This window comes from Diachasma alloeum, unplaced genomic scaffold (genome assembly GCF_001412515.2).
Source record: "Diachasma alloeum isolate Michigan unplaced genomic scaffold, Dall2.0 Dall_scaffold_00324, whole genome shotgun sequence".
Taxonomy (NCBI): domain Eukaryota; kingdom Metazoa; phylum Arthropoda; class Insecta; order Hymenoptera; family Braconidae; genus Diachasma; species Diachasma alloeum.
In genome coordinates this window covers 370139-396916 of record NW_021680463.1, presented here as the reverse complement: position 1 = coordinate 396916, position 26778 = coordinate 370139, and the positions used below count along the sequence as shown (strand labels likewise).

General features: G+C 39.3%; 2 protein-coding genes across 2 annotated transcripts in view; both read left to right on the top strand.

Moving 5' to 3' along the window:
- The window catches only part of LOC107040165, a 20890-nt gene extending 2615 nt beyond the window's left edge, over nucleotides 1-18275 (top strand). Inside the window, exons 2-3 of the mRNA XM_015260113.1 lie at nucleotides 16446-17054; nucleotides 17119-18275. Coding sequence (XP_015115599.1) covers nucleotides 16446-17054; nucleotides 17119-18275 — 1766 coding nt within the window. The remainder of the gene's footprint in view (nucleotides 1-16445; nucleotides 17055-17118) is intronic.
- On the top strand, nucleotides 18276-20048 carry LOC107040164. The gene has a single exon (XM_015260111.1). It carries the CDS (start codon nucleotides 18276-18278, stop codon nucleotides 20046-20048), a length of 1773 nt encoding a protein of 590 aa, XP_015115597.1.
- The last annotated feature ends 6730 nt before the right edge of the window (nucleotides 20049-26778 follow it).

Sequence of the window (26778 nt, the reverse complement as noted above, 5' to 3'; positions counted from 1 at the left end):
GATTAAGAGATCAAACGGGGGTTGCTGGATGGGGAATTTAATTCTCCATGGAACAGCGTTGGTTTCATTCCTTAATGTTAATTAGGAGGGGTGAGACGATTTTTTAATTACCGGGAGATGTATCGGGAGTCACTGCGCCGAGAAACCATTAGCTTTTGCACAGCGCCGCGACTTTCGTCGCAGTTTTTATTTTTTGATTACAGAGATTAAGGGATGAAACGGGGGTTGCTGTATGGGGAATTTAATTCTCCATCGAACAGCATTGGTTTCATTCCTTAATGTTAATTATGAGGGGAGAGACGATTTTTTAATTGGCGGGCGAGTTATCCATTAAGTTTTTCATAGCGCGGTAAATTGCGTCGCAGTCACTCTGCGCCGAGAAACCATTGGGTTTCTCATAGCACCGTGACTTTCGTTGCAGTTTTAATTTTTTTATAACAAAGATTAAGGGATGAAACGGGGGTTGATAGATGGGGAAAAACCTAAAGTAAACATTGATGACAAGGAGGACATAAACCCCCCGTCGAACCTACCCCTGTGACAGCCNATCGAACAGCGTTGGTTTCATTCCTTAATGTTAATTACGAGGGGAGAGACGATTTTTTAATTGGCGGGCGAATTATTGGGGTGGCACTCTGCGCCGAGAAACCATTGGGTTTCTCATAGCACCGTGACTTTCGTTGCAGTTTTAATTTTTTTATAACAAAGATTAAGGGATGAAACGGGGGTTGATAGATGGGGAAAAACCTAAAGTAAACATTGATGACAAGGAGGACATAAACCCCCCGTCGAACCTACCCCTGTGACAGCCTGACTGCTATAGGGCTTCTAGCAGATGTTTTCCCTGCCCAGGATACTCCCACTCTACGTAATTCCCACTCATATGCTTGTCCCCCACTCCAAAAATCCATGGATATTCTTCTTCTGGCCCTACTGCCGAGTTACCGGCACAGGCTGCTCGCCCAGCCGTTAGAATCGACCGTGGCGCCCCACCTCTGTTGGAGTCTCACTTATTCTGGCTGCGACTCCTGTCGACTTGACCGACCCCGTTGGGATATCGACACTGCCGCCATCTCCCGGCATTCCCCCTACGGATCTTGTATTATCATTATATACACTCACATTAATTTCAATCAATTGATAGAAAACAATGTAATAAACAGTGCAAATATAAACTAATAATTCGTCTATCCACTTTTATTGTGTTTTTTTCTTGAGATATCATTTCCCCCTTTTTAGCCCCAGAAAATGACAATCCTAATTGCCACGCAACAGCCACGCAAATACCGTGGCTGTAGCGTGGCTCCTGGATTCCCAGGGTAATTATTGAAAATAGCGATTTTGGGGCATGTTTGGAACTTTAACATTTTTTTTCTCAGGAACTAGGTCATTTTAAGAGATTGAGCTGGCGGATTTGAAATCAGCGAGCAACAATATTTCGAGTAAGGGCAGTCCCATCCCTGAGCCCAAAAATTCCCGAATTTTGTCGGACTGTGTTATTCATGCAACAACAGTACTCAGAAATTAATGAGAACTTCAACTAGATATTCCTGAGAGCTGGAACTTAGTACTATGATCCTTACAGAAAACAATTCTAGAATGAACGAAAAATCCCCTGAAACCCAGTACTTTTTGCTCTTGGCAGTTGGGTGAAATTGGAAACTTTTTTCCTCTGCGTTCGTTTCTACCCCATGAATCGGAATACGTTTGACCCTCTTGATCACTCCGCTTGTCTCTCAAGTTTGACCCTCTAGAACTTTGGATCCATTCTTATAACGTAGCCAGACTCTTAAGACCACTGCACCTTCAAGGGGGGACACTACTGAAACTTAAAACTCCTGGCATGAAAAATTGACCAGGTCAATTTGACCTCCATTGAATTTTCATCACATGTGTAGTCTTTAAAAAAACATTTTTTGACCCACCTAAGCCCATCCACTAAGACGGAGATTAGAAAAAAAAACAAAAAAAACAAAAAAAAAGATTTTGGCCTTTAAACGCCTACAAAGTGCGTAACAGATCATGGGATCCTCTTGGAATTCATACATTTTGTTCAAAACACTGGAGTGAACGAAGCTACGTAGCGAAAATTGAATCCAATGATTTTCAGATGATACATCACCCGAAAATCGCCAAAAACACCAAAAATAGCGGATCGGATTTTTATCGTGTTTTATCATTTATAAGCATGCCAAGTAAAAATATTTAATAAATCAATAGAAATTCCTTTTTTTTGCTCTAATTGCGAGAAATATCGAAAAAAATTAGATGACAAACTCGACCTTTCAATCGGTATGAATTATTGAGAATTAAAGTGAACAAAATTTGAAGACCCAGTATTAGCTATTATGAGGTTATGCACTGAAATAAAAAAATGGTCAATTAAGAGATTGAGGAAACATTCCGAAAAATATGGAAAAAATATACAAAAAATAGCTGAATCGATTGACCGCAACGAAAACATAGGGACCGGGGCGAATAAGAGCGAAATCTCAATTTTTGCTTCCGAATGGAAGCATTGAAATCGTTCGATTTTTCGAATCGCTAATTTTGCTTGGAAACGATGCAGAATGGTCTGAAATGTAAAAATACGAAGTGTGACCACCCCGTGTGTATGTGCGGGTGTCCACCTGGTGGTCAACTTTTTGAAAATTGGAGGAATAAAGGGCTAAAATGATTCCAAAAAATCTGAAATTTTTTCAGCTTATAGGTATTACTAAGGACTAACTGTGTGCCAAGTTTTAGCTCAATGAATCTAGCCGTTTTTGAGAAATGACCATTCGTTTGTAAATAGTTTTTAGCCGATATCTGGAAAACTATCCAACCGATTTCGATTTTTTTTTTCAAAATACTCGTCTTGATGCCTTCTATCTTGATCAATCGAAATATGTATACCCGTCTATACAAAGTTTCCCAGATATTTCAGTTTTTCGGTTTTTTGTTCAAAACGCTTGTTAACACTCTAACTTCCGAAAAAATGAAGATATTAACTTGAAATTTGGCATGAACTTCCCTTTTAGGACTAAGATGTTTCGTATTGAAGATGAGCAAAATTGGATGAATAGTTCAGCAGATATTCAACTTTGTATCTAAACCTATTTTCTTGAATATCTCAAAAACTATCTCACCGATTTCAATTTTTTTTTTCAAAATACTCGTCTTGGTGCCCCCCATCTCACTCAATCAAAATATGTATACCCGTCCATACAAAGTTTTCGAGATATTTCAGTTTTTCGGTTTTTTGCTCAAAACGCTTGTTAACACTCTAACTTTCGAAAAACTCAATATATTAACTTGAAATTTGGCATGAACTTCCCTTTTGGGACTAAGATGTTTCGTATTGAAGATGAGCAAAATTGGATGAATAGTTCAGCAGATATTCAACTTTGTATTCAAATCGATTTTCTCAAATATCTCAAAAACTATCCGACCGATTTTTTGCTTCCGAATGGAAGCATTGAAATCGTTCGATTTTTCGAATCGCTAATTTTGCTTGTAAACGATGTAGAATACTCTGAAACGTAAAAATAAGTTTGACCACCATGTGTGTATGTGCGGGTGTCCACCTGGTGGTCAACTTTTAGAAAATTGAAGGAATAAAGGACTAAAATAATTGCAAAAAATCTGGAATTTTGTCAGATTATAGGTATATATGAGAAGTAACTCTGTGCTAAAGTTCAGCTGAATCAGTCCAGCCGTTTTTAAGAAATCGCCATTTGTTTATAAATCGTTTTTTGCAAATATCTCAAAAACTATCCAACTGATTCGAATTTTTCTTTCTTCAAAATGCTCGTCTCAAGGTCTGCTATCTGAATCAATCAAAATATGTATACCCGTTCATACAAAGTTTCCGAGATATTTCCATTTTTCGGGTTTTTGCTCGAAACGCTTGTTAACAGTCTAACTTCCGAAAAAATCAATATATTAACTTGAAATTTGGGATGAAGTTCCCTCTTGGCACTAAAATGTTTCGTATTGAAGATGAGCTGAATGGGATGAATAGTTTTGGAGATATTTAACTTTATATCTAAATCTATTTTCTTGAATATCTTGAAAAATACGCAACGGATTTCAATTTCCCTTCCTTCAAAATACTCGACTCTATGTCTCCTATCTCAGTAGATCAAAATATGTATAGCCGTTCATACAAAGTTTCCGAGATATTTCCATTTTTCGGTTTTTCGCTTAAACCGCTTGTTAATACTGTAACTGCCGAAAAAATCAATATATTAACTTGAAATTTGGCATTAATTTCCCTCTTGACACTCAAATGTTTCGTATTGAAGATGAGCTAAATTGGATGAATAGTTTAGGAGATATTTAATTTTGTATCTAAATCTATTTTCTTAAATATCTCAAAAACTATTCAACCAATTCAGCTCATCATCATTTATCTGATCAATTTTTTTTTCCAATCTAAGTTTTCCTCATACCTTTAGTAAATGCAATACAGTGCTTCGGAAAGAGTTTGGATGGGGGTAAGGAAGGGATATTGAAAAGGAAAACAAATTTTATCATGTTGCAATCATTCGGAAGCTGACTACCAATGGAATTGGTAGAAATGAAAGAAGAAAAAAAGAATTTTAACACATAAAATAACAGTCAGATGCCTTCTACGAAAAAGGCTGAACCCCTGCTTATTTAATACTATGTGATTTACGTAATTAAACCTTCTGGGTGCCTTAAATATTTTAAGTTCTTCAAATTTGGAAAAAAAATATTGTTTTTCGTTTCTATTTTGCATTTTGAGTTTGAGAGACGGTGAGGGGGAGAACAAGGTTCAGACAGAAGAGAAGAGTAGAGTGAAAGGGTCAAATGTTGTGTAGACCGCACGTCGCAAGGGTTTTATCTCGCGAGAATCCGAAGCTGCGAGGGCCACACCTTGCTGATATCGGATCTTACCAGGGGCCAATCGTCACGACACTCATGAGGGGTCAATTTCACGTTTTCATTACCTATTGAGCATGATTGAAATCTCCACCTAAACTCCACCTAAACTTGATTGATAGAGGAACAAATGGTGACTAAGACAAAAGATGCTAACGTCGAGAATTCGATGAAGACCAGTTGATATTAACACTGCCTCCTGACAGTGGACATATTATGACAAGTCGCCCCTCAACTGGAGGATATAGTCAATAATAATAGGTCTTGTAACGTTTGATCTCTGGAGAATTCATCCCTTACAATGTACGATACTCGCGACGTATGACCCTCTCAAGTTGTGATCCTCGTGATGTATGAGCCTCGCGAGGTGTGCGGCAACCATGCGAGGCTTCATGATTTACGATAGAATGTACTGTTATGAATTTTTTGCCATATTTGCTATTTATTCCTTGCTCCTCTATGACAAAACTGTAGAAATGTGAGACTGGGTTGATCTGCTCACGTCATTATTTTTTATTTCTAGACTGATTTGAAGAAATATAAGTCAAAATCTGAGAAGGAATACAATGAGACCCTAAAGAAGATTATGAAGACCCGAGAGGTACAGTATTCTTTATCAATAATCCAGAAATAATATTGTCGTTGTATCAATAAATCTGGAGACGAAAACCCCAATGACATTTTTCTCTACGACGCTTTCTTTGAGAATAATTATTCATCAAGAAAGCCGAGATCATTCGGAAAACACTCCCTCGTAGGAAATTTATAACTCTTCGGTTACTTGACATAAAAGAATGCAAAGGATGACAATCAAGGATGTATTCGACGCACAACAGATCATTATGAATGATGTTTCTTCATCGCCATAACGGGGTGTGAAAAACCACTACGTAATTCCCCGTGAGATGAGAGTTATTTTGCCGTAGTACGCAATGTAATCCTGTAAATCAGAACCCACGTAAAAATTGATATCTTTTCTCTCATTCGATAACGAGAGATTGATAACTCTTTGAAAAAGCGTTATAGAGGAAAATGTCATTCGGATTCCAATGGAATTCTGAATGGAATTAATTGACTGCCTAGAAATCCAATGTCTGTAGTTCTTCCGCAATTGACGAGTATCCTCACATCCATCCCAACCATGTGAGGTTTTTGTAGCCTCATATGACAACAGCGAACATTCATCGTCATCAGTATTTAGTCATAGCGCTGACCATATTCGCGAGGTAATACCACAACCTAATGGCAATGGTGCTCCTGTACTCCCCAGCGCATCTGACGAATACGTGAAGAAAGCTGATTTGCAGGTCTTGACTGCGAATATGTCACAGAATGGCGCTCCTGTACTCCCCATACTTTTTCCATACGGAATTAAATTTTTGATACGATAACCCTGTACCCTGCTTGAGTTTTTTTCGATGGCCTCTACCGTCATCCTTCAAACACGGAGTGCGTCATGTTCAAGCTCCACGCACGAGCTCAAAACGTTACGCATTCCGTGCACAAAAACAACCACTTGATCCTCTCTAAACGGTTAATAAAAGTGCACTTCTCAAGCACGTATTATAAGAAAATATGAAAAATCACACTTCCATATTCTCAGAGTTTTGAATTTCACCGTAAGCTGTTCTCCATCTCTCATATTATTTTCAGAGGCAACAAAACTTTCACTACGCCACACCGATGGGCTTCATTCCAACACTCACGTTCTCCTAATTATGCGAAAAGGGGAGAATGACAAGATTGTCAATAAGAATAGGAAGAAGACTGAGCGAGTGGCAAATTCACAAGTGATGGATTTCCTACAGAGGAGAGAGTTTTTCTGTGGTCGATTGACCACGAGTAATGTAAGAGGTTTTTTATCTTCGGCCTACCGTGAAACGCGAAGACCCACTCGATGAGAAACCGCCATTTGTCGTTCCTAGAGTGATCGATAAAAGTCCTAGTAGATAATTTCTTGTTATTGCTAGGATTTGACGAATACATCAACTTCCTCAGATGACTTTTTGCGATGACTGGCAAACTCCATTATTTGGATTCTTGAAACAATCATCGGTGACAGCAATCTAAATTGTTTTCGAGATTTTTTTTGTCGATCTTAATCAGCTCTGAGTATTTTTTTCTTAGACGGTTCGTTCTGATCTGCGTCGTTTCCGAGTGAATTAAACTTATTTTACATTTGGGACATTCCATGTCAACTCAGCCACACCGGATTTTTTTTCGTCTGGGAAAAATCATTGAGTAGGTGCATTTTGAACTACTACATATAGCCAGTGACTATGCAAAATTTCATTGCCCTGTCACTTTTTGTTTCTGAAATAATCATTACGAAACTTGAAATTTTCAAAAAATCATTACTTCTGAGTGGAGCATCCGATTTTGATAAATAAAAAAATTAAATTTTTTTTTCTGGTACTTCAAGATAAAAAATACTTCAGAGCCGTCAAGAAGCTCCTAGACCGGTTTTTCGAGAATTTTTCGCGTTTTCATTTTTTTTTTCACTCTAGGGCCGCTCGATATTGGATCGAAATATTTTTTTTATAATAGAGGATGTCCTTATATAATATGAAAAAAATACGCCATAATGGAAGAGCGAAGCGATGCACCGGAAATTTTTTTTTTTTTAGAAATTTTTGGGTTTTTCAGTTTTTAGGGGAGATCCATCGGTTTTTTCAAAGAAATCGTTCTGTCAGCTATTATTCTTTGTTTATATATGATGGCAAAAGAGTACGTCATCATGTAAGAGAGAAAGAATCCTCCGAAAAAAATTTTTCTTCGAAATTTTTACGTTTGTCTGTCGTTTAGGAGAGTTGCATGATTGTTACTGAAAAAGGGGTTTGTCAATAGAAATTTTCTGTTCTGCTGGATAGAATAGACTATTGATACGACTATAAATCTTTCCTCAACAACACACTGTGCTTTCCACTAACGAAAAAGTATGGGGAAAAAACAATTTTTATTCTTCTATAACGACAACATTTTATATTTTCAGATTTTTACATTTTTACAATATGGAGAAATTCTCCACTCTCTTCGACGACAAGTTCCAACATGCACTGATGAATTATTTACATCACGATTACTGTCTTCTGCGGGTTTTTCGTTTTGTTGTTGTTTGTTTTTCCTTTGGGAAAACCTCCTCGTTAGCCGAAGCCGAATATCGTTTAATTAACAATTGCTCTCCCGATATCAGAATAAAACAATGGTGTTTTTGAATAGCTGGAATAGCTTTGACACTATCAAATCTCTCTCTCAACTCAGTTTTGATATGCTCGTGTAATGTCCAAATTATTTTAATTTGATTTTATCGCCTAAAATACCCGAAATTGTAGCGACTTAAATATTACTTTTCAACGTACATGAACGATGCCAGTGACCAGAGAATGCGCAACGTATGCATTTCTCAGGGGCCAACAGCACCCCAAAATGCAAGTTAAAAAAAAAAATACAAAGAACAAAAGTTAGTTCGATGACCGAAGAATAAAGAAATGAAAATGACACCTCCCCCACTCTGGGATCCGGCCAATCGAACTTTTCCAAATCAGTCTCTAAAAACCCTCTCGCGAGTGACCATCAATTTCTTGGTGGAAAATTTCTTTGGAATCGGTCTGACTTTTGTTCGGTTTTCGAATAGAGTAATTAAAAATCGAACTATTCTCGAATAATAGTAGAGAATAGAAACCGGCAATAGATCAGGAATACAGTATTCTTTAACCGACGGTAAAAGTGTTTCTTACAAGTGAAGAGAACTTGTTGTGAACGACCGGTGGGTGTGGCTCAATTAGTTATAAGTGCTGGACATTTAAATTCTGACAATATAAAACCAAATTTCTCATAATAAGTGGAAGAAAGGCTTCTCGCCTAAGTATTTGTGATAGTTTACTGGCAGAGAAACGTGGCAGGATTGCCCTAGAAATCCACAGTCAAAAAGTTGACACCGCAATAGGATAAGGATTATAAATATCAAAATTATGTGAGTCCGATAAACAATTCAATCACAATAAATTCGATCACGGAAATCATTGCAAGGATAGAGATAGAAATTCTATTGATTTACTCATTGTTTTTGTGACCTAACGAAAAGTAAATAAATAAATACGTGAACTGAACTAACTTCAATTCTCTTCTTGTCTTTCCTATTGTTGAATAAACCAAAATTTACATCTATTATCAATTCTCCAAGGTAAGAATATAAAAAAAAGCTTAGCGTCGTCCAAAATTTCAATTAAACAAATTCTAGCTTTATTAAGGAAAATTAATGAAAAGTAAATAAAGTTGTTCCTCGACGCTGATAACGTCTCCGGACATAACACTCGTGTTCTGCCTTGATGAAAAAAAAACATCAATTTCTTCAAAATTCTCTTTTGACCATCGAAACAAAGCATCTTGCGTGAGGATTGGTTCACCATGAACGATTTGCAAGCTCTTACGTCTCGCTTCTCTCTTAAAGACAGCTCCTACTCCGTCACAAGCTCCTTTACCGTGCGCGGTTGCATGAAAATGGGCTTCCGCATCTATGCCAAAATCAGTCGTGTGATGCAAGAGATTCGTGATCTAAAAACGATTCTTGTAATGTTGTGCAGCTCCATCGGTGACAGCTAATTTTCTCCACGCTTTCACAGTTGTCCTTCACATGCTGTATCAAATAAACAGCGGCAGTATTGTGAGTCGTACTGTCCGATAAAACGACTAAACTCCGATGTTGGATTTTATTTTTTTCGCGATAGTAGTAAACAACGGGGTGAACTGTACACTGGTCATTATTGTAGTGGAAGGATTGAGCAGCATCTTGAGCCACAAAAGTGTAATTTTCCGAAAAATCACAATGCACTAGTACTGCTCCATTATCCAAATTCTTTTTTCGCTGTTTAACAAAAGCCGATTGTTCTTTAGCGATGAAGTGATGGGGCTTCAATACTATCAATCGTTCCATTAGAAGATCAATGAATTCATCCATCGGGAGGGTCTGTGTCTGCAAGGTACACCTGTCAGTACTTTGCCACACGCGAAATTCGACCATTTCCACGACAGAATCAGAGAGAAGTTTCTTCAGTTCACATGATAATGATTTCACTCCAGGACAATCGTTACATTCATCCAGATGACCGGCCGGGGTTAGATTTGTACACATCAATTTTGCTAGACAATCTTTGTAATCTCTGAATGGACAGAGGGAATTTTGAGTTACAGTCGTAATATTAATTGCCTCTAGCATCAATTTGCAATTTTAATGATACGTCCAAACACATACCACGTGAGTGCCATTTGCTCCTGCCACTACACATTGTTTAGGTCTCAGCTCGGCAAACTTACTGAAACCGACCTTAGCATCTTCATTCGCATGTTTGTACTTCCGATGAAGGACTTTTAGATTTTCGAGTATCATTCGCTTTTGCTCTACTTTCTTCTCTCCATTGATCTTGATGGATATTTTATCTGTCATTCCTGGCATGACGCGACTGTCTCAAGGTAAAAATTGTGTACCTTCTCCACGGTTGTGCTGGGTAGTGAATGACCTGCTTTCGCAATTGGTGAAGCAAACACTCCTTTAATTTTTCTCAATCTTTTCGCTCTTGACGCCATGTATCTAGTAGTTCCAAATTCAGAAGCAATTTTCCGCGCACTCCACGACTGTCGATGAACCATCAAGATTTGCAGGCGCTCACGATAGTTTTTTAGATCTTTGAATTTCTGCTTCAAATCATCCAACATTTCTTCTAATTCTATTTCTCTCTCAGATCGATACTGCTTAGATGAAGATGGATCAATGTCACTTTGGTCANAACATTTCTTCTAATTCTATTTCTCTCGCAGATCGATACTGCTTAGATGAAGATGGATCAATGTCACTTTGGTCATCTTCCGAATCATAATCCATGGAAGAACTGTCGAATTCAGCTTCATCGTCTGGTTCGTTGTCGATTGATATGCCGGAATCATCAAGATGGAAAGATCGACCTGATCTCAGAAAACTGTTCATCACATCCAGACTTGGGTCACATGTTTCGGCTTGGAGCATTGATATGTCGGGTGGAGTTTCCAAACGCTGAAAATGTGTAGCATTAAGTTTAACCGTGGGGACAGATGGAGGAATGACATAAGTTGGAGCTCTCGTTCGGCATTGACCACAGATTTTCGCAGACGATGGTAAAAAAGGAAATTTCTTGTGTAGTGTCAAGGAAATCGGACGTAAATTATAACCGAGGTGTCCCTTCTCACCAGGAGCCCGCATTGGATTCGCACATTTATCACTCGGCGGCATTCTATGAAATCCGAAGATATCAATTCCGAGAATAAAAATCATTTCTATATAATCAACGTGAAAATTCCTTACCCCGTTGCAAGAATAGAATAAGATAGGAGCTCGTTAATCCATCCACACAGAATCGTATGGTGATAAAAAATCAATCGAGAAATTGAGGTTTTTTTCTTGAATTAAAGCCTTGGAACCGACTGATGATGATGAATCAATTAATTGATTCCGTTTGTTTCTTCCTCTCATTTGTTTGATCATAATTTAGCAAACTTCCGATGATGATAATGTTCAATTCAACTATCTACCTTTCCAGTAAAAATTTCGACGAAAATTTTTTTTTCGGCGCACTCTTTCTCCGTTACATGATGGTGTAGTCTTATGTCATCATATATGAACGAAGAATAATGGTTGACAGACTCATTTATTTTGAAAAAACCGATGCATCTCCCCTAAAAACTGAAAAACCTAAAAATTTCGAAAAAAAAATTTTTTTTCCGGTGCATTGCTCCGCTCTTCCATTATGGCGTATTTTTTTCATATCATATAAGAATATCCTCTATCGTACAAAAAGTATTTCGATCGAATATCGAGCGGCCCTAGAGTGAAAAAAAAATGAAAACGCGAAAAATTCTCGAAAAACGGGTCTAGGAGCTTCTTGATGGCTCTGAAGTATTTTTTATCTTGAAGTACGAGAAAAAACTAAAATTTTCTCCTTTTATTTATCAAAATCAGATACTCCATTCAGAAGTAATGATTTTTTGAAAATTTCAAGTTTTATAATGATTATCTCAGAAACAAAAAGTGGCAGGGCAATGAAATTTTGCATGATCACTGTCTATATGTAGTAGTTCAAAATAGATCTACTCAATGATTTTTCCCAGACAAAAAAAAATCCGGTGTGGCTGAGTTGACATGGAATGTCCCATTTTAACCCCCACTCCTCCAATTCCTCCAACTTCCCCAAGGACATGGGAGCCCTACGCTTGTGCCAACCTTTGTGTTGGGATAAATTTTGCGCCTAAATAGGCACGTCCATCGCTCAGGTGAACTTGAAGGAGTGGAGATATAAATGCCAAGAAAAATCGATTCACTTGAATACGGAAGTAGTCAGAATGATAACTCAGAGGAGATATATTGAAAGCTGACTGAGATCTATAAAGAATCATCACACAAAGTGGTGATGACTCTGACCGTTTCCCTAGAACGTGTTTTTTTTCTCATTCATTTTTTCATCATACACACTACTCGAAACGGAAATAGTGATGGAGGAAAGTTGATGCACACTTTGAACCCTCTGAAACAAAAAGATAATTTAGGAACTAGGATTTTTATCGATCGCCTATTCCAGCACTCGGAGATGATTTGCCAATCTCAAGTCCATCATCTCCGGGGCTCTTCCGAAACGTCAGACCTCTGAAGAATCGTTTCAGTGAAGTTTTGAAAAAACTCAAATCGACGCTAGCTAGGTTCCACCTGTTCTCCGTCTAATCTGTTGGAGATGGTGGGGGGGCTGAAGCATAAGCTCCTGAGTATCAAGGTGCACTGAGAAATATTTCATGTTCGGTATGGCCTGTCGGATAAAGTTCGAATCACTTGGATGAAGTCGAACTACGTTTGTACGTATCCATTACAGCATTTGATGAGGAGTATAGTCAGGAGTTGCTGACAGATACGACGAAGTTGTGGGCGAGGTTTTTGAGTGTAAGGAGATGTTGGGGGCTAAGCTTGAAGAACTTAATTTTATGTTTCTTTCGTCCGCTTTTCAAGGGCTGTGTTTATTGTTTCAAGAACTAGAATTACATTATGTTTTGTTTTTGTAAAATGATGTAATCGTTTTTACGAATAAAGTATCCATTCAAGTATTCAAAATTTAAAATGTATATTTCATTTGTAACTTTGTGAATATTGATATAGTACATTATGTCACAAAGCCGTCAATAAATTTTCTGGCGAGTGTAAGTTTGCGGTAAGACCGAAGCGAAGCCAAGGGTTGCAAACAGACTCGCCAGAAAATCCGTTTTCGATCGAGTAACGAACAAAATTTTATGTTATTCAGTCCATATGGAGGGTTTTATGGCCGCGCAGCGGCTATAAAGCGTCGCCTTACGAACTGAGTGACAAAAAATGTGTATACTTCATGTATACAGATGAATGTACATTAGGATGGCTCAAACGTTGAAAAAATTGAATTTCGATTCTTTTTATTCTGAATATGTTAAGGAAAATAATGATGTACCCATAAAATTTTTTTCAAATTTTTAAAATTATTTTTGTACTGGCGCATAGCAGTTCAATTTCCTATGCACTTTTACACGTTTTCACAGAGAGAATGTGATAATAATTTTTTTAATACTCAATTACTGAATTTATCGCTATCACCTGTTGTACACTTTCTGAAAGGGAGGTAAGAAATACATAAAAAAAAATTTTCTCTGCAAAATAGCTATTTGTTATTGAAATAAAAATCCGGATTTATGCGAGATTTAGAGATCTTCAGCGCCTCTACGAGCCCTACGGAGCGTCCATTATTCGCCTAGATTTGTTAGAATGATCAATAAACTATTTGAAAATCGTTTGGGAAGGAAACACAAAATTACAATAAATCCAATGCCCAGTAGAATGCTAAAGAAACTTGATAAATTTTCGTCCAAGGACAGGTGTCCGGCTTATCCGGTGCTTTCACAACGGTCGTATAAACTGACATTGAACCCAGGCAAAAACATTGTACCTGAGGTACTGACCCTTTTAAGGAAGGGACCGAACTTTCAACGCGCGGGTCTGCTGAATGTACATGTTTTTATTTCTTACATAAAAATGTTATAGTTACAAATTTTTTTATTTCAAAATTTACATGGTTGAATCGATCAATTTACAGCAATTTCAACAAAATTTGAATAGAAGAAATAGCTTAATTCTAAACAGTACCATGCCATTAATATCATTTTCATGTATCGTTGATATTTAATACTATTAATATTAGTTTCCAATGGTTTTTTTCACTTCCGAATGGAAGCATTGTAATCGTGCTGTTTTCACATTTTTTAATTTTGATTGGAAATAATATAGAATGGTCTGAAACGTAAAAATACGAAGTTTGGCGACCATGTCTGTCGGTGACAATGTCCATCGCCACCTTTTCGGTGGTCAATTTTTGGAAAATTGAGTAATTACTTGGCTAAACTCATTCCAAAAAATCTGAAATTTTGTCAGATTATAGACCTTAACAAGGACTAATTCGGTGCAAACGTTCAGCCCGATTAATCAAATAGTTTTTGAGAAAAAGCTATTCGTTTTTAAATCGTTTGTCGCTAATATTTTCGAAGCTAGTCAACCGATTTCAATTTTTTTTTCAAAATAGTCGTTTCGATGCCTTCTATCCGAATCAATCAACATACATACACCCGTTCATACAAAGGTTTCGAGATATTTCCGTTTTTCTGTTTTCTCATAAAAATCCCTGTAATTACTCTAGCTTGCACAAAAATTGAGATATCAACTTGAAATTTGGACAGAATCTTCCTCTCGTGATAATAATCCTTCCTATTAAAAATAAGCTCAATTGCATGAGTAGTTTCCGAGATATTTGACTTTCTCTGAAAACCTTTTATGTGCAATATCTTAAAAACTACGCAACCGATTTCAATTTTTTCAAAATATTTGCTTTGATGCCTTCTATTAGAATCAATCAAAACATATACGGCCGTTCATACAAAGTTTTCGAGATATTTCCGTTTTTCCGTTTTTTTCATAACAATCCTTGTAATCACTCTAGCTTGTGGAAAAATTGAGATACCAACTTGAAATTTGGAAAGAATCTTGCTCTCATGATAACAATTCTTCTTATTGAAAATAAGCTCAATCGCATGGGTAGCTTCCGAGATATTCGACTTTCTCTGAAAACCTTGTATGTGCAATAGCTTAAAAACTAGGCAGTCGATTTCAATTTTTTTTCCTCAAAATATTTGTTTCGATGCCTTGAATCCGAGTCAATCAAAACATATATAACCGTTCATACAAAGTTTTTGAGATATTTCCGTTTGTCTGTTTTTTCATCAGCAGGCAGGTATTTCCACTGACATTGTTGATATCTAATCTGAGCAGGTTTGGAGTTTCCTTTTTTTCTTTCTTTAATAGAATTACTAGAGATCCATTCGGAAGCTTACTACCAATGGAATTGGTAGAAATGAAACAAAGGAAAAGAGTTATAACACTTAAAGTAACGGTCAGATGGCTTCGGCCAAAAAAGCTCGAACCCCTGCTTGTTTTAAATAGTATTCTATTGGAATGCAATAAGAGGCATCAAATTTAAAGGTATTCGTTCATTATTCGAAAAAAATACTTTCAATTTAACTTCAATTCTCCTCTATATAGTGGAAAATTCATAACATTACACATAACAACAAAAATGCAATAGAAATTGTAAAGCACTTGTAATAGATAGATGATATTTCCCCACAAATAAAATCAAATTATTCGAACTCTTGTTACCTAATGAATCATCATGGAAATTAAATATGTTAAGCGCTGTTCAGAGGCTCTTTTAATGAGCTTTTCAATGGGTATCGAATATGTATAGTTAATTGAGAAGAGAATCTCGGAGAAAAATTTAGCGAAGTGGTCAATCGGCCCAAGTCTACTTAGATTCCTGTTGAGTTTTCATACAATAATCTCGGAATCTATTGGCTATATTGAAGTTTTTATAATAACCTTGTTCGAAATGCAGCTTAAAATCTCCATATTAGTCACGGTCGACTAACTCGGCCATCTCCGAAAATCTCCGTGACCCTTCGAGTCAACGGACACAAGTCAGTGCGGTACCCGGAAGAGTCAGTCATCAGTAGTGTCCAAGTATCGTCACTATAATGATCTATTCAGTCAATCAGTATTCTAAATTTAATATTTTGTTCAGTACATCAACTTGTTGATTAATCTCAGTCTAAATTCAATGACTTAACTAATTAACAGTGAGAGACAATCATCAATTTAAGTAGACATTCAACAATTAAAAACCAAAGAGTGTAATAATTTTGACAAGTGGTTCGATCCCACATAAATATAGTGTGAATGTTTATAATCCGCCTAAAATAATTTTCCCAACATCTACCTCCACATTTTCATCCCACATCCACTCTAACCCTAGATATTCACCAAACAGTGGTCCTTCGAGCCGGATTGTGGGTGAAAAAGTGTGTAAAGTGCTGTGGAAAATCTAAGGGACGCCTCGTGTCGAATAAAGTTTCGGGGTTCGCACGGGCAATTCAACGGAAAGTTCTAGAACATTCGCTTTGTTTACACCCGCAAGGGCGACGGGGTAACAAAGGACACAGTGAGTGCATCAGTGTCGGAGATCGGAAAGAATCGGGAGTGACGAGTATCGCCGAAGCCCACCAACGCTTGGCCACGTACGCCACGCAACAGGCGACTCACCAAAGTTTAGCGGTCGGATTTATCGAGGCCTGCGGCAGAGGGATCAACGCAGGTGCCAAGCTGTTATCGACGAAGGAAATCAACGCAGCCACGAAGAAGTCAGCTCCAACAAAGAAAAGTAGCACCTATACAGCAGCAACTCACCAGCAGGAAAATAAGGAGCCAGAAAGGCTACTTCCCAGGAACTGCTGTGCCTACTGTCAGGATAAACATTTAATCGCATCTTGCCAGAGGTTCATTGAGCTCACCCCAGATAAGAGAAACGAAGTCGTTATCACCAAGGGGTTGTGCTTCAACTGCTTAGGGCCACACACGAAGGCCAAGTGCACGTCGGACAAGAAGTGCCACAAATGCAGCAGGTATCACCACACTCTCATCCATGCAGGGAGCTCATGGACGATGAGCCCGCCTCCAGCCCGACGCACACCAGCCGAACCCATCCCGACTGCCGGATCGTCCAGGCAGCAAGGGGATCACGGGAACAGTGAGTGAATGAATTCAACCTCAATAGCACACTCACCATCTCATTGATCATTCCTCAACACTAGAATCCAGTACATCACCACCAGTAGCAGTGAACTTCAACAACAAAATGATCAATGAGAAAGCAGAGAACATCAACTACGAAATTCACCAAGGAGAAGCAGATCAACAGTCAGTGCTGTTGGCAAAAGCGCGAGTAAAAGTAATATCACCGAGAGGATTCACGACACAAGCCAGAGCACTTATCGACCAGGGTTCAGAGGTATGGTTTATCTCCGAACAATTAGTTAATCAACTGCATTTACAGAGAAGAGCATCAACAGTGGAGCTAGTGGAAATTGGTGCAATTAATTCAGGACACACCAGAGGAATAGTCTCAGTCACTCTACAAGCGAGCCACGGGACTTATCAACTGCAACTCAACGCCCACATTCTAAAGAAGCTCACCGCAATAATTCCGTCATTTTCATGCTCATCAGCGAGGATCGGCTCACTTCAGAATCTTCAGCTAGCCGATCCCCATTATCTAAGGCCTGGACCAATCGACATAGGGGCTGACAACCATGGGCGGATCATCATGGATGAAGTTGTGAAGTCAGAGCAATCGAGAATAGTTGGCCAACGCACAGTATTCGGTTGGATAGTATCCGGACCAATCAAATGCACAAATTGTTCAATAAACGTATCTCTATCACCTGTACGAGAATCTTCGAATGAACAACTTCTAGAGATTCTCCAGAAATTTTGGGCCCAGGAAGAACTGCCAAACGAAAGATCATCAACATCAGAGCTTTCACCAGATGAGCACGAGTGCGAGATGCACTTTAGAGCAACTCATAGCAGAGACAACACCGGGCGATACATCGTGAGACTGCCCCTCAAAACTTCAGCAGCAGCGCTCGGAGAATCGAAATTCAAAGCAGCACGTCAACTCAAATCGATCGTGAGTCGACTCAACACAGATCAAGCATACTCCCAGTTGTACAGAGAGTTCATCAACGAGTACGCAGCACTGGAGCACGTGAGAATAGCACCAGAGACAGCAGAACCCGTGCCAGCCTGCTATCTGCCACATCACGGGGTACTGAGAGAGGAGGCCATCACAACGAAGCTAAGAGTCGTATTCAACGGCTCCAGCCCCAGTTCATCAGGTATGTCCCTTAACGATATACTGTATTCTGGTGAAAAATTACAGAACGATGCCATGGTTATTCTGACGTGAATGAGGAGGCACAGGCTCGTGTTTGGCACGGATATTGTCAAGATGTTCCGTCAGATACGAGTTCACCAAGATGACTGGGATCTTCAGAGAATCCTGCGGATCGACGAGAATCAACAACCAGTCACCTACCAGTTAACGACAGTCACCTATGGACTAAATTGTTCTCCATGGTTGTCGTTACGTGTTCTTCAACAACTAGCAGAAGATGAAGGGCACCGCTTCCCAGCAGCAGTAGAGACACTCACCAGAGGTCGTTACGTTGACGACATTTACGGCGGTGCAGAGACAGAAGACGGTCTCAAGGAGATCGCAACGCAACTACAAGGGCTTTGCCATGCAGGAGGCTTCTCTCTACAGAAGTGGAGCAGCAATTGTCCAGAGCCTCTGCATGAGTTAGGCCTTTTAACTGAAGAAGAAATTATCCAGTTCGAGGAGTCAGTCACCAAGGTACCTGGATTGTGTTGGCATCAATCCACCGACACATTCTGGTGCAAATCAAAGGACTTCAATACGAGGACAATCACCAAGAGAGTAGTCTCTTCTGAAATAGCCCAGATCTTTGATCCACTGGGATTTATCGCACCAGTTGTCGTCCAGGGAAAGATTCTCCTACAAGATCTTTGGAGATTGAAATTAAAATGGGATGATCCTCTTCCAGACGAGTATGTTCAACGCTGGAAGACATTCCGAGAGAATCTCAAGGACCTAGATAGAGTAACTGTACCCAGATGGCTGAGAATTTCAACAGAGACACTCAACATCCACATTCATGGATTTGCAGACGCTTCAACGGTAGCCATGAGTGCAGTGGTGTATATTCGCGCCAAAACCATCAACGACTCGACATCAACAGTGCTGGCATGCGCGAAGACGAAGGTAGCACCACTCAAGCGCATGACCATCCCTCGTCTAGAGCTCACAGCGGCTCTTCTACTAACTCAGCTAGTGGCATCAACGGAGCAAATGCTCCAACTAGACCAGGTAGACACCTATCTCTGGTCTGATTCTTCAGTAGCACTAGCTTGGATTAGGAGCCACGCATCAAGATGGAAGGACTTCGTCCACAACAGGGTCGTCAAGATCCAGGAAACTTTCCCGAATGCCACCTGGAGACATGTCAGTGGAAAGGAGAATCCAGCTGTTTGCGCCTCCAGAGGCATATCACCGAGCCAGCTAGCAGATCATCAACTGTGGTGGTCAGGACCTGAATGGATCAATCAGGATCCTGAAGAATGGCCACAATCAGCAATCGGCGTTCCAGCCATGGACATCCCAGAGGTGGCCAGAGAAGCAAAACCAGCACATCCAGTTGCAATTAAAATCAACGAAATTGCAGAGCTACTCAACAGGTATCAGACGATGGCTAAATTGCTAGCCGTAACAGCTACGGTCAACAGAGCTATCGACATATTCAGGAGGCAGCCAATGCCCCCGGGACCTGTCTTGACAACAAGAGAACTCAACCACGCGAGGTTATTTTGGGTAAAGATAACCCAACATCAGTACTTTGGGCCAGCCATTGGAGTACTCCAGAAAAATCACCAACTACCGAGAAATCATCAACTAGCTAAGCTGACACCCACACTAGACAACGAAAGGATCATGAGACTTGGGGGACGCCCCAAGAACTCGCAGTTAAATCCAGATGAAATTCACCCAATAATCTTGCCTCGCCAGTCACGCCTCACCACACTAGTCATCAAAGAAGCTCACCGCAAAACACTCCACGGAGGAACTCAACTCACCTTGGCCTACACACGTCAAAGGTACTAGATAATCGGCGGCAGAGGCACAGTTAGAGCATATATTCAACGCTGTACCATCTGCACCAGACACCGATCAAGACAGGCCCAGCAACAGATGGGTCAACTACCAGCAGCGAGAATCTCACCAGCAAGAGCATTTCTCCACACAGGGGTAGACTATGCAGGACCATTCGCCATCCTCAAATGGAGACCAACGAATGCACAACCATGGTCAGTGGACATTGCAGTTTTTGTGTGGTTCACCACATCAGCAGTTCACCTAGAGCTAGTCACCAGACAGACAACGGACGCCTTCATCGGAGCCTACAAGAGATTCACCGGAAGGCGGGGTATTCCAGCTGTCATGTACAGTGACAATGCCACTACCTTCGTAGGCGCAGCCGAGGTCCTAGAGAAGATCTATCACCGAGCATCCAGAGAAAATCAGCAGGTTCAGGCTGCTCTCGCCATCAATCGGACTCAATGGAGCTTTTCACCACCACGAGTACCCTATTTTGGTGGCAAGTGGGAAGCAGCTGTGAAATCAACAAAGTATCACCTTAGATGAGTCTTGGGGACAAGAACACTCATATTTGAGGAACTCAACAGTGTCGTGATCCAGATAGAGGCCTGCCTAAATTCCCGGCCAATCTGTCCCATGTCAGATGACCCAGACGACCTCCAAGTACTCACCCCAGGACACTTCCTGATAGGTGAGCCTCTTCAACTGATTCCCGAGCCATCAATCATCGACAAGAATCCCAGCAAACTGCAGAGATGGAACCTGGTAATGTAGCTAACTCAACAATTCTGGTCCAGATAGGCCAAAGAGTGTCTTCAACGATATCAGGCAATCTATAAGTGGACACATCGAGAAGAGAACATCAAGGTTGGCGACATGGTGCTGATGATCGACGAAAATTATCCACCAGCACAATGGCCAATCGGACGAGTCATTGCGACACGCCCAGGAGCAGATGGGCTAACAAGAGTCGCAACTATAAGAACCGCAAAAGCAGAAGTACCAAGGCAGGCAGATGGATCACCAATCATAGAAAACATCAGAACAATCTACACAGAGCTTGACAGACCAATCACCAAGCTTTGCCTACTGCCATCAGATTTACCACCTCCAGAGCAACCTCCAGACGATGATGCAGAAGAAGCTCAACAGGATTAGAATCACCATTAATTCATTATCCCTGATGATGAATTGCCCCCGGGGTGTTCGAAATGCAGCTTAAAATCTCCATATTAGTCACGGTCGACTAACTCGGCCATCTCCGAAAATCTCCGTGACCCTTCGGGTCAACGGACACAGGTCAGCACGGCACCCGGAAGAGTCAGTCATCAGTAGTGTTCAAGTATCGTCACGATAATGATCTAGTGTATTCAGTCAATCAGTATTCTAAATTTAATATTTTGTTCAGTACATCAACTTGTTGATTAATCTCAGTCTAAATTCAGTGACTCAACTAATTAACAGTGAAAGACAATCATCAATTTAATTAGACATTCAACAATTAAAAACCAAAGAGGTCGCCTAAAATAATTTTCCCAACATCTCCCTCCACATTTTCATCCCACATCCACCCTAACCCTAGACATTCACCAAACAAACCTTTTTTGTAGAGCGGAGCAAGGTCTAAAAGAAAGATATCTACGAAAATTACGTGATTTCTTTTAGATTTCGAGATATTGTTCAAAAACTTGAAGTATACTGAAATCGACATGAACCGAGATTGCTCAGGTCAATATTAATTTTTCATTACGCTGTTTTTCAGGTAGTTCTCTAATGAAAACTGTAATTCCTCCCTGGTGCAGCCAGTTGTCAATGCCCGCAATTTCCTGACCACGAGCATTGGATCTTGTTTAGAGTTTTCATCTTTCGTGAGCAAATCATTATATTCGCTCACGAGAGATACGCTTCTCTCAGCTACGTCGTTTGTCACTAGGAGAGATCTCACAGTTTTTAAAGCATTCCCATAATCTTCTCTTTCTCCCCACTTCATTGGATCGATATCCAAAAAAGTGTGGTCTAGATTCAAGATTTCGAAGAATTTAATTGTGTTTGGGTCACAAATTGACCTAGACTCAACTCTTGGTTGAATTTTCGACCCTTAACTCCTGATTTTCTCCTCTTCCGATCATCTTGAAATGGAGAGCGAGATTTGATAGCATCGCACATTCTCCTTTTCATATCTATATTGACATTGTCGTCGAAGAATGCCAAAGCGATGAGTTCTTCTGATAAGTACCAGAGATGGTTTGCAAATTTATCAAATACAGCATCATAAACTCCTGACAATGCTGAATTATCCGTAGTCAACTTTTTCAATAATTGCAAGTCATTGTTGGGAGCTTCAATTGCATTAGAAGATGTGAACCAGCTCTTCTGGTACAGAAGAACAATAAAATTTTCTTTCGAATACAAATTTTTCTCAAACTTGATGTCTCATGGGACGTCAATCGAAATTGGTCTCTGAATAGAAAATTTTTTAGCGAATAAATCGCTTTCGCCATCCACCTCGCATGATGAATGGGGCCAAGACGCTCTGAAACGATTACCATCCGGAAGATTCCCGCTCAAGAATATAATGACGAGTTCCAGAAACTCTTTGTAGTCCTTCCGGTTGTTGTTAATCTATGGAGTGATAAATGAAGAAGAGATTGAGTTTCGTAATTTAATAAGGTAAAGGGAAATGATTTTGTCATAATAAATACCGTCCAATCCTTTACCACCTACCTCTAATTGGAAATATGGAAAATCCCGGAATCAAGGAAGAGCCTAGACGAACCGGGAAAATGATCTCCAGGGGAACGAAACATCGTAAGGAAAAACCCACAACGTCGATAAATTTAGAGAAATTTTGATATTGAGAATTTGAGTCAAAACTAAATTAAATATTGTAACGATTATCCAGTTCAGGTGGCATTTAGTTGAGGATTTGATTTGATTAGTTTGAAGTTATTAGGGAGGGGGTAGGCCCTCTGATTAAGTAAGATTTTTGGCGAATGACCGCGTGGCGTGAGTTCTCCCCGAGATATCGTAGAGTACATAGAGCAGCAGTTTTGTGTAGTAGAGAAATCTGCGTAGCATATATATATAGAGTCGAGTAACAGTTTAAAGTCGTAGAGAAATCTGCATAGCAGATAGTTGGAGTTGAGTTGAGTAGAGTAAAGTCGAGTTTTTAGTCGTTTTGGAGATCTCGACGGTCTGGAGCAGCTAGAGTGGATTCTGGGGCCCTGGACTGGATGAATCGAGATAAGTTGTAGTTTTGAGCATTATTCAAGTTTCAAGGTCGAGGCTGCAGCCTCTAACCTACTGAGTATTGTTTTGAATATATAATAATTTAATTGAGTGGATTTTGGGAAACCGGAGAGTTTCAGTAAATCATTTTCTATACTATAGAGACGAGATTGATTTAATTAATTTCTATCTTTCGCACTGGTTGGGACCAAGGGTCCATCCAGATTTATTTTCATGGTGTAGAAATTCTTATATTTCTTTTCGAAATTATTGATTTCAATTGTTGTGAGTATTAAGAATACATTTGATCTTTTAAGATATGTATTGTGTCGCGTTGTAATTAATTTTCAAGAATCCGAATCCCGATTAAGGAAGTATCGTCCTCCCTCCCCGTTGTAATAAAGAGTCCGGGTTGGAGATTTATTGAGAATGTTTTGAGTAGTTTTTAGTGTTGAGAGAAACATTGGGTATGCCATTCGTCTATTTGGCCAAGGTGTAAAAATAATTAAAATAGACTGGCGCCTTTTGGGTAATATTTCACGTTGGGTTATTTTAAAAAGACTTGAGATAGTTTGTGGCGATAGTTAGAGAAAATTAAAGTCATTTTGGTGTTTTTGAGTTTGAAGATCGTCACAAACTTTAATACAGCAGTTGAGACGGTGGGCACATAATATGAATAGGGGGAGGCTAAAAAGATAAACTTGATCGGATTTGTAAACATACACTATAAAATTTCAAATCTGCTGTCGAGACTGGAATGATCATACACGATTGTGACTTACGGAGATGGGCATTACAAGCCCAAAAAGATATAGGTAGTAAGGATTTCCGCTTCAAAGCATCCGACAAGTGGATACGAGCATTTAAAAAAGCACATCGTATTGTCTCGAGAAAAATCAATGAATTTGTTCTGGAGGAAAAATTGGAACAATTTATTCAGGATGTGAAACAACGGATTGCAATTTACGGTTGATCAAATATATATAATGCTGATCAGAGCGGCTTTCAGTTTGAAATGCATTCAGGGAGAACTTTGGCTGAAGAAGGTGAAAAACAAATACAATGTGTCGTACAATCGCTAACATCGACGACACATAGTTATACTATTCAATCAATTATATCAGCCAAAGGGAAACTCCTCTCTCCACTCCTTTGAGTTTTGAAAGAACCAAGGGGTCATTTCGGTCCCAGAATAGAGGAGAAACTGTTTCGTCCTGATAATGTATACGTAGATGTATCCAAATCTGGGAAATTGACTTCAGGTATGAGACTGTGTTCATTCGTCTAATACTTCGTTTGTCATTTATCGGTAATTATGGCGTCGCTCCAATGGTGACGTGTATTTATTCTATGATCTTGTTCAGAACATTTCAAAACTTGGTTGCAATATGTCTTTTTCCGTCCCGGCGGGCGCAAAGTTACATTTCCCTCCCGCTTCGCGGAAGGGAACTCTGACTTTGCGCCTACGCCGAGACGGAAAATCGCGTTCTAACCACGGGAAGTAAAATAAAGGACCGTCAGCCGCGTGCTTACCAACCTCGCCTTCGGCTCGGCTGGTAATTGCACTGGCGGCTGAGGATCCTTTATTTTCCCTCCCTAGGTTAGAAATATACTATTTCGAATGTTGGCTCGCAAAGTCTATTATTGGTGGATTCATGGACCGGACACTGTTCTCCAGTCGTGCAAGCTACCAAAACACGCAATAAGGATGTGAAGGTAATGATTATACCTCAAGCGACAACTGGAAAACTTCAACCACTCGATGTTTTTGGATTTAGAGTTGGGAAAAATTTCATAAGACATTTCTCTGATAGTGTAATATTAATGGATTATGATTCGAATTTACATTTAAAGAATAATGTCATGAAGTTGCAATCCTTAACTCATAATCAATTGTCGTCACCACGATATGTCAATCTCTTTAAATATGCTTGGTACAGAACCGATTACGTAGAAACCATACCAGATGAATTCGAAAATCCCGTCCATTTCGCATTCGGTGAATCTTGCAAATCGCATTGCGAAATTCCAGGATGTATGAATATTGCTATTATTCGTTGTTCTTGGTGCAAAAAGTCATTAAGTTTGAAATACTTCTTCGACGACCATCATTATTGCAAAAAAAATAATGAATGAATAAATGAGGAAAATTATAATGAGACTTTAAAATATGATTTTTTTAGCGCCTTATGATGCGAAAAATAAGGAAACATATGAGTAGTGATGACGTTGCGGGGGTGGAGTAAAGGAAGGATAGAAAGAAAGGAATGATAATGGTATTGTCAGATCATTATATGAATTTCTAGGTATCTCTCTATATAAAAAAAAAATAATCAAGTTTAAAAATTTTCGAGTCGCCTCCTTAAGGTCGCATCCAGGTCGCATCAAGGTCGTATCAAGGCCGCATCGAGGTCGCATGAAGGTCGCATCAAGGTCGCATCAAGGCCGCATCAAGGTCGCATCAAGGTTGCATTGAAGTTGCATCAACTTCGCAGTGAGGTTGCATCCAAGTTGCATTGAGTTTGCATCCAGGTTCCATTGAGGTTGCATCCAGGTTGCATTGAGGTTGCATCGAGGTTGCATTGAGGTTGCATCCAGGTTGCATTGAGGTTGCATCCAGGTTGCATTGAGGTTGCATCCAGGTTGCATTGAGGTTGCATTCAGGTTGTACCGATATTGAGGGTAATACTTACATATTTATTGAGCACAAAGTTTTACTCAATTATCTTGACAAAAAAGAAATCAACTTTTTCTATTTTATTTTAAAAAAAAGTTTATCCCCCCTCCCACATCCTATATGGGCATTCTTTTGCATGGGTACTTTCTCCACATGGGAGGGACTCATATTATGTATCCCCCATTCCCTCTGATTAATTCTGAGTGATTCCTATTTATTAAAGTTGTGGAATTAAGTAGAAATGATGGTCATTTTTTTTTTTTTTTTCATTCATTTTTCTGTTCACCGAGGCCAACTTCATCTCAAAGGAACTAATTAACGATTAAACTGTCAAATTCATCGTCGATGTTACTGTTCTGCAAGATTCAGTGATTCCAGTGATATTTGTCCTGATTAAAATTGTCGAGTTATTACCAGTCGAGTTTCAGAGTATAAAAAAATTATTACTATTCAGTCCTTAGACGAGGAAATTTTGTAATTCTATGAATCGTTTTATTGGGGGTAGTGAATTGAATGAGCGAAGTGAAAGTCAGTGAAAATCAAATCATTGTGGAGTTAACGGGGATTTGCTTAATGTGGATAAACTAGTTTTATTAAAGTTTCCTCTTGCTTTGGGGGAGTTGCTGTTGAGGGGTAGGAGATTGAATAGCATGTGGAGAAATTGCATTTTCTGTTTTTATTTTCTCTTGGATTTTCTGACGTATTTTTATGATTAATTAATGTCAAAAAGGGAGAGGGAGGATTGAGTTCCATGTGCAAAAGTTGGATTTCTCTTGAAATTGGAAATTTTTGTGAAAATTTTTCTTCACGTCTGGTGGATAAAATGAAAAA

Excerpts from the sequence above, each read along its gene's own strand:
- LOC107040164 (XM_015260111.1), top strand. The coding sequence starts at position 18,276 with ATGAGGAGGCACAGGCTCGTGTTTGGCACGGATATTGTCAAGATGTTC.